We start from the raw sequence: 12,914 nt of genomic DNA on the forward strand, positions 1-12,914 counted from the left end.
CCCAATGATGTATGCTCTGGGCTCTGTCTCCAGTCCCATCCCCACCCCTGTCAAACTGAGGGCCACATGGATGGGTGCCAGTGACCAGTATGGACAGTCCAAACCAGCAGGCATCAGCATTTGTTCCAAGGAGGGTCTCTAGTCTCTCTAACCTGTCACATGGCTTCATCAGTGTGAGTGTTCCTCCCACCAGCTCAGATCGCAGCCCTTCTACAAGCTAGTAAATCATCTTTGAAAATTGCTAAAGCAAAAACCTTCCATTGCCCTGGGACCCAGCAGGTCTGGTCAGTGAGCCTGGCACAGGTTGGTCTTTGGGCAAGTCTCTCCCCCTGCCTATGTTTGAAGCCTTTCTGGCTATCACTGGTGTGACCAAGGTCACCCACCCACCATGATGAGAGGTCAGCATAGTGCACAGAGCACTGGGCCTGGAGGCAGAAGACTCATCTCCCCGAGTTCAAATCAGCCTCAGGCACTTACTAGCTGTGTTACCCTGGGCAAGTCACTTAACCCTGTTGGCCTCAGTGTCCTCTGTCAGATGGGCAGTATTTCTGCCAAGAAAACCCCAAATGGGGTCAAGAAGAGTCAGACGTGACTGAAATGGCTGAACAGCAACAACCACCAGCTGTAAGCACTGAAATCCCTGTTTTAATCATGGCCTTTTTTCTTAGATTACATTCATTTCTTAATATGTCCCTCCTCTGCTCATCTCCATCAAGCCTGCTCCTTTAACAAAGCAGATACAGTCCAGCAAAGCCACCCACAGAGTCCAACTAGTGACAGCTGTATTCGGTATTCCACACCCATAGTCCACCACCTCTGCAGCGAAGGCAGATTTTCTTCAGTTCTTCTCCAAGGTCCTAGCTTGATCATTATAATTACATAGCTTTAGAGCATTTGTTGAGCACCTGCCGTGTGCACTTTGTTTTTCAAACATTTGTTTTTGAATGTTAGGGAAGAGAAGACAGGCTGCTCTCTCCCTGGAGAGAACTGGAAAGTTCGTTTTTTGTGGTGGTTGTTTTTAATATCAGTTTACCCTCTAGGCAGATAGCCCTGACCAGGCATTCTCCTGACTCAGCATTCTTTCTCTGTTTCCCTCTCAGGGATAGTGTGAAGACAGCCCCAAGCTCGAGGAAGGTGGATTCCCCCAGCATTGACTATGTGGAACTTCTGCAGCACTTTGAGAGGGTCCAGAACAAGCATCTGGAAATGAGACACCAGCGGAGTGGGCGTGGGGACCAGCTGGACCGCAGGATTGTCCTCTGAGCCCTCAGCACGCACAGCTCAGAGGCAGAGGCTGCTGTGGTGGTCCCATGGACCATTTGTGGCCTTCACAGAGTCATCTTCAGGACCCTAGCAGGGAGGGGGGTGGCTGGTGAGTGCGCTGCCCTCTACTCTAGCTAGGCACACCCTACAGCCAATAGGAAGCCCGTTCAGGGGCAGAGGAAGAAAGGCTACTGCCCAGTGTGGCCCGCCCACCTCTCCATCCCATGCCCAGAAGCCCCCAGTGTTGGCTGCTGCTGCCTGGCCCTTCCTGTTTGCTAGAGCACAGCAGCAGCTGTCCCTGGGACGTCTCTGCCTCAGAAGTGACGTTCCACCCCCCCCCCCCCGGCCCATAATCAGCCTCTTTTTAACAAGCCCCTTTCATTTGGATTGAGAGCAGAATTCCACAGCTCCTTTCCTGCCCAGATCTCTTGACATGTAGGTATGTCTATACACACATGTATGTATATATTCTGGCGCTTCATCTAGTCTCCACCTGGATCACAGAGGTTTATGGAATGATGGAGATTTCCCACATAACAATAAAGGAATGATGGTAAATTCGATCCTCTCTCCCACATCTGGGCTGCGCTTCTCCTCCCAACCCTCCCCTTTGGAAGGTCCCTTCTTAACCCCATGTATTCTTCAAGGATCTGTTACTTTGGCCCTGACTCCATGGCATTAAACCAGAAGGTCTCAATAGGCCAAACCCTCTCTGGCACCAAGACCAGGCCTCCAGCTGCCCAGGAGCTGCTCTAGGAGCCTGGAGACCAGGATTTCTACTCTGCTGGTGACCGTTTTGTGTTGTCTTCTTTGCCCCCTCCCCAGCAACTCTGAACTAACAGGGGGCTTTGTGCAGAGAGGACCTGCCCCAGCAAGGAGCTATTTGGACCTGCCTAGTTTTTAAAAAGACACTTCTTATCCTTAAAGCTTCATCCCAAAGACCTCTTAATTATCAATAGAGCCTGTTTCTATTTTTTAAAAAATTTTTCAAGCTATGTATACCCTGTAAAATTAGAATGTGATTTATTTCCCAGTAACAGGATGGCTGTAGTGTCTGAAGACCATGGGGAAGACCCCTCTGGGAGAGGCTCTCCAAACTTCCCAGGGCTCCAAGGGGCAGGGGAGACAGCTCCAGGGGATGGGGAAAACCAAGGCAGAGTGTCACATGGAGTAAAGCCGGGACAGAACCCAAGTGCCTTAAGTGCCCCATCCTTGCAGTTCCCTGCTGGATCAAGGACAGAGACACCAGTCAGCTTCCATCAATCCCCATCATCACTCAGGACTACTAGGCATTGGCTTAGCTCTCTACCTTAGCTCACTTAACCAAAGTTAAGTCTTAACCAAAGAGTTCCCAGAGTGATTCTGGCTGGGTCAGTCAACATATGTTAAGTGCCTACTGTGTGCCAGCCACTGAGGATAGAGAGCAGGCCTGTGATTTCATTAGGGAGTCCCCAGATGAGGAAGTGCCCTCTACCAGTGCAGGTCACACCTTGCCTGTAACTTGGAGACTTAGATCTCAGGGGCACCGAGCTTGAATGACACAAGCGGTATGTCCCAGAAGGCAGGAGGACCTCCTTTGTTTCCAAAGCCAACTCTCCAGTGTTTAGTTTCACTATGCTAAAAACCGTAAGTACAAGACAAATGAAATGGCCCCTGCTTTTCAGGACCTCACATTCTGCAATGGGGAGGGACTAGACAGCAATATCCAAAGCATGGACAAGGCTGTTGTCCGAAAAAAGGTCTCCGACTTAGGGAATCCAGTAAAAAGCTCCACGTAGAAGAGACCCTAGAGCTGAGCGCAAGCTAGCTAGAGGGACAGGCCAGGAGCAAAGAGCTGGAAGGTGATGGGAGGACAGCAAGATGGCCAGTTTGGCTGGGAAAGGCAACGATGATTAATAGGCCTTGGCAAAGTAGCTCGTGAAGAGGTTACAAGGGGCAAACAGGTGCGTTCATTCGGTCCTAGAAGGAAGGGTGGGGGGACCACCGGATCGGAACTGAGTAGAGTAGGGATACGTGACCAATCACAATCTAGGGCCCGGGACTTCAGCTTGGTTGGCACAAGCTAGGTTGGCTAAACAAGCCCCAGAGAGCCCATGATGGCCTTCTCTTATAAAGGTTCCTCACTGTGCCACTAAGGGTCTTGTGTCCCTGAGTCCCAAAAGGAACATCATGCTTTTAACTTGTCGATCAGTCTAATGTCAGCCTTTGTCCGTATTTGAATTCCCATCCCTTATCACAGTAACTGGAACATAGTAAGCATCTAATAAGTGCATGCAACCTCTGATAATCCACCACCAACCCCCAGATGGGCCAGCAGGGAGGTTCGTAAGACTGGCGGCTGAAGACCTCCCCCAGCCAGACTGCATGAGGCGGGGGTGGGGGGTAAGGGCAAGGAAAGGTGCCCGGCTCTCCAGGGATTCCCGGTGAGGGACGAGGCTAAAAGAACTTCACGGGTTCCTCTGGTATCTCTATGCCTCTGAACATAAGATGCACCTCCTCCCCTCCTCGTTGACATACCTGCCTACCTCTAACCCAGGAGTTTCCTGGAAGGAAAGTTCGGGGTTTGTTTTGTGGTGTGTGTGTGTATGTGTGTTTGTTTTGTGGTGTGTGTGTTTCCACTGGTGCCCCTTAAACCCGGCTTCTCAAACAGGGTCTCAGATATAAGTCCATGTTCCCCCCTAGATGAGAGCTTTCTGCCTTCAACGTGCAGGAATATCTTCTAGGTGTCTTCCTCAATCTGGATGACTGGGGGGGGGGGGGGGGAACAAGCCTCCACGGAAATCAGAGTGGGTCCCGCCTGGGTCTCATAAGGATCCATCCGTGCCCAGTCCCAATTTCCCAGCAGCGCCCCCTCCTCCCTCCGGGTCCCCTTTGTGCCACCCCGCATACCGGGCGCTGGGGGACGGAGCTCACCAAACCAGTAAGACAGCCCAGGGGCTCGGATTTCAAAGTCCTCATTCCTGGTCGTGAATGGGCCTGCGCTGAGCTCGGCCTTTCCCACAGCCGCCCCCTCCCCTCGGCTAGGCTCGGCTCCCCTCCTCTCCCTCCCTCCGCCCGCCGGGTCCCTCCCCCTCTCCCCGCGCCCATGTGACGCCGGAGCCTCCTGGGCTCGGATTACCGCCCCGCTCGTTCCCCGCCAGTCCCCGGGATCGCTGCGCTGCGCTGCCCTGCGCCCCCGCCAGCTCCCTGCGCCCACGGCCGCGGGGGAACGGACGCGGGCCGCTGCGGGCCCTCCATCCCAGGGCGGCCGCCTCCCTGTGGCGCGGGGGGTGGGCCGGGGCCACGAGCGGAGCGGAGCGGAGCCCGCCGGCCGCGGGACATGGCTAGGGAGGGCCGGCGGCTGCGCGCGTCCCGGGCCCGGGGGGCGGCCGGCCGCTGAAGCCGCGCGTGGCCAGAGGCGGCGGCTCCGGACCGCCCGCCCGCGGGGCCCGCCGCGCCCAGGCTCGCAGGAGCAGCCCCGGGGACTGGCACGGCTTTTTGTTCCTCCTCCCTCGCGGATTCGCAGAGCCGAGGGAGCCGCGCCCCCGGCCCGCTTGGCCATCCCAGAGCCTGCGCCCTGACCGGCATGGAGACGGTGGAGAAAGAGTGCGGGGCCCTGGGGGGCCTCTTCCAGGCCATCGTCAATGACATGAAGGTAACGGGGAGAGAAAAGGGGGCCCCGCCCCCCTCGCTTCCTACCCGCGCAGCTCCCGCTCTGGGGGAGCCTGCGGCGGTGAGGGACCCGACCGAGGTGGGCGCGGGGGCTGCCCAGCCCTGGGGCCCCCCGCCCGTGCACCCGCCCCCCTGTCCGTCAGTCTGTCCGTCTGTCTGCTTGGACCCATGTGCTCTCTGGGACTGTGTGTCTGTAGGCACTTGGGAGGAACCTATGTATGTATCGGGGACTCTGCGCCCTTATGTGTCTGTCTGTCTGTCTGTGTCTGTATGTGTGTGTCTGTGTGTGTGTGAGCGCGCGCTCGCGTGTGAGCGCGCCGTGACTGTGGCCGTGGCCGTGGCCATGGGCCGGGCCGGGGCTCCAGTCCCTGTTGTCTGGCTTGGGGAAGTAGAGGGAGGATATGCTGGGGGTGGAGGAGTGGAGTGGCCGGGGATTCCGCCTTCGGCTGCTGGACAGAGCCCTTGCAGACTGCCCGGAACGTTAAATCCGCTCTCCCTACCTCCGGAAAAAAGACTGAGGCGGGGCGGGGGGGGGGGAGGTAGGGAGAAGAGGGGGTAACGCGGGGACTGAAACCTCAGCTTTCTCCAGGGCTGCGGTCTGGGGTGACCCCCGCCTCCGGAGAGGAGCTCATCATTACTCGGGGCCCTATCGATGGCCCGGGAGGGAGCGGGCAAGTCTCTGCGCCGCCCTTTAAATCCCTGGGCTCTGGCTGTTTGAGACTAGGTGCCTCCTTCGTTCCCCTCTCCCTCTTCCCCCATCCCCCCAATCCTCCCTCCCTCCTTCCCCCTTTTCCCCCCTCCCCCTGGCTCCTTGCTGCAGCCCCGGAGCCCAGACAATGCTGTCATTGCCAAGGCCAGGGGGGAAAAAATAATAAAGCCGGGAGAGAGGACTTAACTCCTTCCCCACCGGCCTGCATCTTTTCGAAGACCCAGGGACCAGGGTCTTGCCGGACGAAAGTCTGAGCACATGTAGCCTGCTGACCCGAAGGGCCAGGATTGGTTGTTGTTACTCCAGGGCCTCCCCCTCCCCCCAGAGCCTGGGGAAGGTGGGGGAGGGGCGATCAACCCCACTGTTTCCCAGGCTTGTCCCGGAGCTTGGGGGCAGGGAAGGAGCTGGTGTACTCAGCTGGGACAGCAAAGCCCCCTGCCTGTCCTCTCCCCTGGCCTGGGAAGGAAGACCTTAAGAGCAGTCCCTTCCATCCCTTACCCAACCATCTCCCCACAGATGTTACTCCCTGTATCCCAGGTACTTAAAATGTCAGTCTCATACCTTTTCACCTGAGACCTAGCCCTATGTCCCCCCCTTACCCAAAGTCAGGAAGAAGGAAGAAGCTATCTCTTGTTTCCACAGTCGGAGATATTGAGACCTGGGAACAAGTTCAAGGTCACCAGGGGAACTTGGTTAGTTTAGTTTCCTGCTCTACAGGCTAACACCCCTCCCCATATTTCCAGTAGGCTCTCTGCCCTGTAATTGTACGGGGGTAAAGAGAATGGGACCCGGGAGCCTATTGACTCTTCTCTCCCTATCAGGGCTACCAGGACCTGGGGTATTGGTCTCAAGGAAGCCAAAAAAAAAGGGAGGGACCTTTGGGGATCGAGCAGTATCAGAGGGCAATGCTTCTGTCCCTAGGGAAAGCAGAACAGGGCCGGGCAGAGGAGTCAAGAATTCGTTTGGGAGGCTACAGGAAGAAGGGATCTGAGGGTAAAGAATGGCTTAGACTTGGGCGAGTGGGGGTGGGGTTCAATTTAGGAGACACCATCTGTCCAGAAATTGGCCCTAGTTGTTCTAGAGTTCAGCCTTTGGAACCACATGATACCAGCTGCTCTATCAAAGGGCACAAGCCAATTCTTCCACTTAGTCCCCTCTCCTAAAGAAGGGAGGGGAAGGGGGTCAACCTTGGTTTGTTTTCTGGAGCCTGGTGAGATTCTGATCCTGTGAAATGAGGCAGAAGAAAGAGCTGGAATTTGAACCCAGAATGCCTCACTCTAGGGCTATATTAAGGGGCAGATAACACACCCCTACATACTAACTACATACATCATATAAATGTATACTAACTACATACAGAAAGAACGAGAGTTCAGGAGGAACCCAACCAAGCATTATCAAGGTGCTAGAACAGGCAAAACTAATCCCAGAAGCAAGCATAATGAGAGTTGCCCCCTTCACTGTGGAGTTCTCAAAGCCAACTTAGCTCCCCCAGGGAGCCCCATTACTAGAATCTCCACCACTCTGGAGGCCAGAGGGCATGCAGGGTAGAGCTAGGACCCTGGCACAGGGAGCTGGAGAGATGAATGTGGCAGGCTGCCCCGTGGCAGGACTGGTTGTACCACCACCATCTCTCACCCCCCTGCTGCTCCGGGACTGTTTTCCTACTTAGATCTGGTGGGGGTGGAGAGGGAGGGTTCTACGTTTTATTGGCTCCTGGGATCATCCTCAGCCTGGGGCTTGATGTTTGAATAGCAGCAGGAGGCTGAGAAAAAAAAGACTGAGAAATGTACTTGGTAGAACTAGAGAAGGTGGTCAAATCCCATCTTCCGCCCCATGGACTCAGCTGGCTACAGGCTGTTCTGATGTCCACACTCTGGTCCTACCTCAATGAAACCAGCCCTGGATTTGGAGTCAGGAGACCCAGGTTCAAATCCTGATCCTCTTAACTTGCCCGGGTGACCTTCCCCTCTCAGGGTCTCAGTTTCCTTCTCTGAAAAATAAGAGAAATTCAACTAGCTGATCTTTAGGGTTCCATATCCTGTGAGCCAATCAGCATTGCTCAAGTATTTATTTACTATGCATATCTTTCCTCTGGCCCCCCAACTTAGGACTTGTGATTTAATCAATGCAGGAAATTCCCTGTGAGGAAACTTACCAACACAGACTGAAAATTAGCACCCGTTCTACAGTTTTTTGTCGTGGAAAGTTGCTAGGGGCACTGAGACATTTGGTGACTTAGCCAGAGTCATATGGCCAGTAGGTGTCAGACTTGAACCCAGTCTTACTGAGCTCCCACCCATCTGAAGCCAGCCTTGATGCTTATTTCTATGATGTCAAAAAAAATTCAAATGTTTTTCAAGTTGGAATTTCCCACCTACAGCAACCCCCTTTCTAAGACCTCTGCATGTAGCAGTCCCTGACAATTTCCTAGCCTCTGACTCTCAGCACCATCTTCCAGGTTCCCAGGCTTTCCAGGTCCCTGTAGAAGCTAAGTCATACTGAGATGGCAGTGCCCATGCCCCCTCCATTTCTGTTTTGGAGGAGATAAGGCAGTGGGATGAATGGAAGGACCACTAGATTTGGGATCTGTCAATTCATTCCTGGGGAACCTTGAGTGATAAGCCTCAGTTTCCTCATCTGTAAAATAAAGGGCTTGGACAAAATCACAGCAGGACATCCCTTCCATGTTAATGAAAGTTTGGGAGGGCTGGGGAGGTCCAGTTCCTTCAAAACTGGTCCCCCAGCAGATTCAATCTTCCCAAGACTTCCTGAGGTTGTGGGTTCCGCCTTGCCCCTTTCCTCCCCTACATTTTCCCTTTTCTGCCTCAAAAACAAAAAAACAAACAAAAGATAAAAGGGACAGCTTTCATTCAAACATCCCTTTACCCAGGAAAGCAGGCAAACCCCAAGGATAGGACATAGTGTGGAGACAGATCCTTGGAGCCCTCCCAAGGCTTAGATTGTTGTCCTGACTTACTTTACTCTTGTGGGAACAACATCACAAGCTCATAGATTTCAATCTAGAAAGGAACTTGGAGATCAATCTCTTTCTTCTCTCTCTCTTTCCCCACCCCCCTCCATTTTATTTACAGATGAGGAATCTGAGAGGTCAGGGGACTTCCCCAGGGTCACACAGCTAAGAAGTGTCTGAGGCAGGATTTGAACTCAGGTTTTCCTGACGCCAAATCAAGCATTCTCTCTATTATTACTCCATGCTGTCTGTCAACACTGAGTCCTTGCTTCTTTGTAGATGGAATGTGCCTGGATTTATAGGAATGTAGATTTAGATGAGAACACACCAGCTTGAAAAGGTGAGATGATTTTTGCCCAAGGTCATGCAGATGGTGAGAAGGCTGAGCATCCCAGAACTTTCTGGCTATCTGATCTGAGATACAGGAACAGAATGCCAAGAGATTAGGTATCGAGCCTGAGGATTTCATGGCTGGAAGCATTTTACAGGTGAGGAAAATGAAGTCCAGAGATGGAAAACCAGTTTCCCAAACAGGTAGTTATAAGAGGCAGCTCCAGGGCTAGAAGGCTTTTCTCCTGACCTCCCCAGGCTGGTCCAGGGGATTTCATCACACTGTGGCTGCTGCCTCCTAACTCCAAATGCAAAGATTGTATAGAAGCAGTTGACTCCGTGGGGTCTGAAGGATGAAGAAGGGCCCTAGGGAACTGGGGAGACCCCAAGGGGCCTAAATTTGTGAGATCCCAGAGCCCGGGGACTGATTCCAGTTTCTGGCACCTGTCCCTGACGTCACTGGCTGTGCAAGCCTGGGGGCCTGAGTCATCAGAAGCTGGAGGCATTTGGAGAAGTCTGTTGGGCCACCCCCTCTCACCCCCACCTTTACCCAGGCTCCCACCCCTGCCCTCTCCTCCTCAGGCCTCCCCATATGGAGGGTGATAACCTCCTCCCAAAGGGCTTTTCCCAAATTCTGAAACATCCAGCTTGAGAGCAGCAGGGTACATTCAGGGTTGGGGAGGATATGACTTCTTCCCTGTTAGCCTTCACCCATGTCACGAAGCCAAACCAGGGAGCTCCAAAAGGCAGTGTTCTAGGGAAGAGAGGATGAAAAAGCCATGCCCAGCAGTGTTTTCTTTGCAGGCCACGTCCTTATAGTTCAGAGGAGATCTCACCAGGATAGGATGCTGATGGAGATTCCCAGTCTATATGGCCTGACCTCCTCTCTCTTCATTCTCCCACCTTCACCCTGGCTTTCCACCTGCCACGGAAATGCCCAAGTCCCCGAAGCCACAAATGTAAGGGATAGCCATGTCCTGAGAACCAGGAACAAGACAAGCAAAGCTATCAAACCCAGAAGAATTATTGTGACTATGATAATAATAATAACTGGCATCAATGTAGCTCTCATCTCATTTGATCCTTACAGACTACTGGCATACCCATTTTTTTTTAAAGCAATCAGGGTTAAGTAACTTGCTCAAGGTTACACGGCCAGTTATTTCTGGGTGTGGTGCTGAGTATCTGAGCCCAGATTTGATCCAGGTCATCCCGACACTGGAGCCGGTGCTCTTACTCGCTGAGCCACCTGGCTGCCCCTGAGCAATTGGGGTTAAGTAACTTGCTCAAGGTTACACGGCCAGGTGTTTCTGGGTGGGTGCTAAGTGTCTGAGCCCAGGATTCGATCTCCAGGTCTTCTCAACACTGGAGCCAGTGCTCTTACTCGCTGTGCTACCTGGCCGCCCCTGGCATACTCATTTTAAAGACAAGACAATCAAGGCTCGGAAAGGTTGCTAGTAAGTGCCTGAGTCGGGATTTGAATTTAGGTCTTCCTGACTCCAGGTTCCACAGTCTCTTCACAATGCCACCTAGTTCTGTGTCCTGTTACTCTCCCTGGAGTCAAAGCTGGTTCAGATGAGAAGACATTTCTGAAGTGCTTAGTACAGTACAGAGCAAACAGTAGGCACTTAATAAATGCTTGTTCCCTTCCCCCACACACAGATCCCCAGGGACGCTGGCTCCTCTTACCCACTATGGCCTTGCCCTCCCATTTTCTGTCTTGACTTTCCCATCTTACAATTCCAGACTTCTTTGGATGTGTCCCTGCCACCCAGTGCAGGAAGTAGGCATCTTTGCAGGGTTTATACCCCAAAATCATGGTTGCCCTTAGAGAGGAGAGACCCCCAGGGAACAGAGGAAGCCAGTGAAAACCAAGCAGCAGCCCCAGGCCTGGGCCAGCCTCTCTTTGGAGGTTTGTGCTCAGGGAAGCTGCACAGGACAGGAGGGGGGTTAGATGTGCGGAGTAGCCTAGGGGAGTTTGGTCTAAATCATTGGTCGAATGTGTCTGAACCGGGCATTCAAAGGATGGGCAGGAGTCACAGTGCCCTCAGACCTGAGACATTCCAGCCTTGTCGGGAGATCCCTCCCAGCCCTCATCTTTCCAACTTTATCTCTTGCTTCCATGAACTTTGGCAGTTCACCTCTTAGAATCTGTTTCCTTCCCTGCCCATCCAGGCCCTTGGTCAACAACCCAGGCCTTTAAGGATGTTCCCTCACTAGGAGATTATTCATAGAACCCATTGAGTTCTGTTCTAGACTCGTTCTAATAGTAGCTTACCCAGCAAGCACCTCTGCTCACCCCCAGAGAGGCCGACAGCAACATGGTGGTATTGTAGAGAGAATTCTGGGCTTAGAATTCAAATCCTGACCCTTCCACTTAGAACTGGATGGTCCTGCTGAAGTCATCTAACATCTCACTGAAACATCAGTTTCTCCATCTGTAAAATGGAAATTAAAAATTCTATCTCAGAGGACAAGGAGACTTACATGAGATAGTGTGCAGAGATTTACCAACTTTAAAGGTACAGATCTGTGTGTGTGTGTGTGTGTGTGTGTGTGATATATGGGAGAAGTTCCAAAAGTCTTAATCCAGGTGTAAGCCTCCCTCGATTCAAATCAGCGTCTTTTCTGTAACACAGAGCCTTAGACAGTTTACCTGGGACTTGGAGAGGTTCAGTGACTTGGTCAGGGTCACAAAAGCAGTATACGCCAAGCTTGAACCCAGATTTTCTTAAGTCTGAAGCCAGATCAGACATTTCATTTATATATGTAAGACATGCCTAACTTTGTTGTTTCTCAGTTTTCAGTCATGTACAACTTCCCATGACCCCATTTGGGGGTTTTCTTGGCAGAGATACTGGAGTGATTTGCCATTTCCTTCTCCAACTCATTTTACAGATGAGGAAACTGAGGCAAGCAAGACTAAGTGACTTGCCCAGGGTCACACAGCTAGTAAATATCTGAGGCCACATCTGAACTCATTAAGATGAGTCTTCCTGACTTCAGGCCCAGCGTTCTGTGCCATGTACCTGCCCCTTTGCCTAGCTTACTGTCTGGGGGGGGGGGGGAAGAGGAGATTGAGAGAGCTCTCTCTCTCTTTCTCTCTGTCTCTCTATCTCTGTCTCTCTGTCTCTGTCTCTCTCTCCTTAGTCTACCTCATCTCTCATAATAGGAGTTTTAATACAGAGGGCCCCCAAAATGTTAGTGGATTTTTTAACTCTTGAAGATATATATAGATATATTTATATAGACACACACACACACACAAACACACACATACACACACACTCCTATTAAGAAAGATGAGCCATACAGAGTGAGGGAATGTGAACTGGTACCCGGTGGTAGGCTCTGGGTTCTCCCATGCATTCTCAGCCTTTTCTATGTCTTGATAATCCACTTCTGTCCAAGAGAAGCAATAACTGGGCTCTTTTTTCGCTCTGGTGATGCGCTCGGAGTGAAGAAAAGCCTGTATTTGAGGCCGGGCTCTGACACAGCAGGGCTGTGGGGCTGTGGGAAGGTCACTGCCGTCCTCAGGGCCAAGGCTGCTCTCTACACCCTGAAGTTCCCAGTCTGCTTCAGTGGACAGAATGTCCACTCTGGGAGTTCCCTATGCTGATTGAAGCCCGAGCAAAGACCCTCCTCCCCCTAGAATGGCAGTTAGGGGCAGCCTGGTCCCCACAACAGTAATAAAAGCAGCTGATGTTTGTAGAGACTCAAAGCACTTTCCTCTCCTCAGTTTTGGTTTGCTCCTCCACAAGGAGAGGGTCTGGCTGGGAGAGCTTAGAAGGCTCTTTCCCTCCCTGAACACTCTGAACTCTCCACTGGGCTTTCCCTGCCTCCAAGGGGTCAGCTTCAGAGAGCCTGATGTGGCCTGGCTCCCCTTGCCCCACACCATCCCTGCCCTGGCCTGGGGGTCCCACAGGGACCAGAGCAGGGATGGGCCTCTAGAACAGCCATGGGCCTCCAGAACATGGATGGGCCTCC

At 52.7% G+C, this 12,914-nt stretch overlaps 2 protein-coding genes across 7 annotated transcripts in view; both read left to right on the forward strand.

The window, feature by feature from the left end:
* VAC14 (VAC14 component of PIKFYVE complex) overlaps nucleotides 1-1,826 on the forward strand; it is a 138,103-nt gene extending 136,277 nt beyond the window's left edge. Inside the window, exon 19 of the mRNA XM_069087627.1 lies at nucleotides 1,101-1,826. Within this exon, the coding sequence (XP_068943728.1) occupies nucleotides 1,101-1,263 (163 nt within the window). The 3' untranslated portion in view covers nucleotides 1,264-1,826. The remainder of the gene's footprint in view (nucleotides 1-1,100) is intronic.
* Nucleotides 1,827-4,662: 2,836 nt separating this feature from the next.
* Nucleotides 4,663-12,914, forward strand: part of MTSS2 (MTSS I-BAR domain containing 2) — a 38,923-nt gene continuing 30,671 nt past the window's right edge. For 2 of the 6 annotated variants that reach the window (XM_069087628.1, XM_069087629.1), the window contains exon 1: nucleotides 4,663-4,897. In XM_069087628.1, the coding sequence (XP_068943729.1) occupies nucleotides 4,829-4,897 (69 nt within the window). In that variant the 5' untranslated portion in view covers nucleotides 4,663-4,828. The other 4 variants (XM_069087631.1, XM_069087632.1, XM_069087633.1 and 1 more) reach the window with 3 other exon arrangements.

This window comes from Petaurus breviceps, unplaced genomic scaffold, assembly GCF_028583685.1.
Source record: "Petaurus breviceps papuanus isolate PSGF00001 unplaced genomic scaffold, PetGlider_PUasm1.0 182, whole genome shotgun sequence".
Classification (NCBI taxonomy): Eukaryota; Metazoa; Chordata; class Mammalia; order Diprotodontia; family Petauridae; genus Petaurus; species Petaurus breviceps.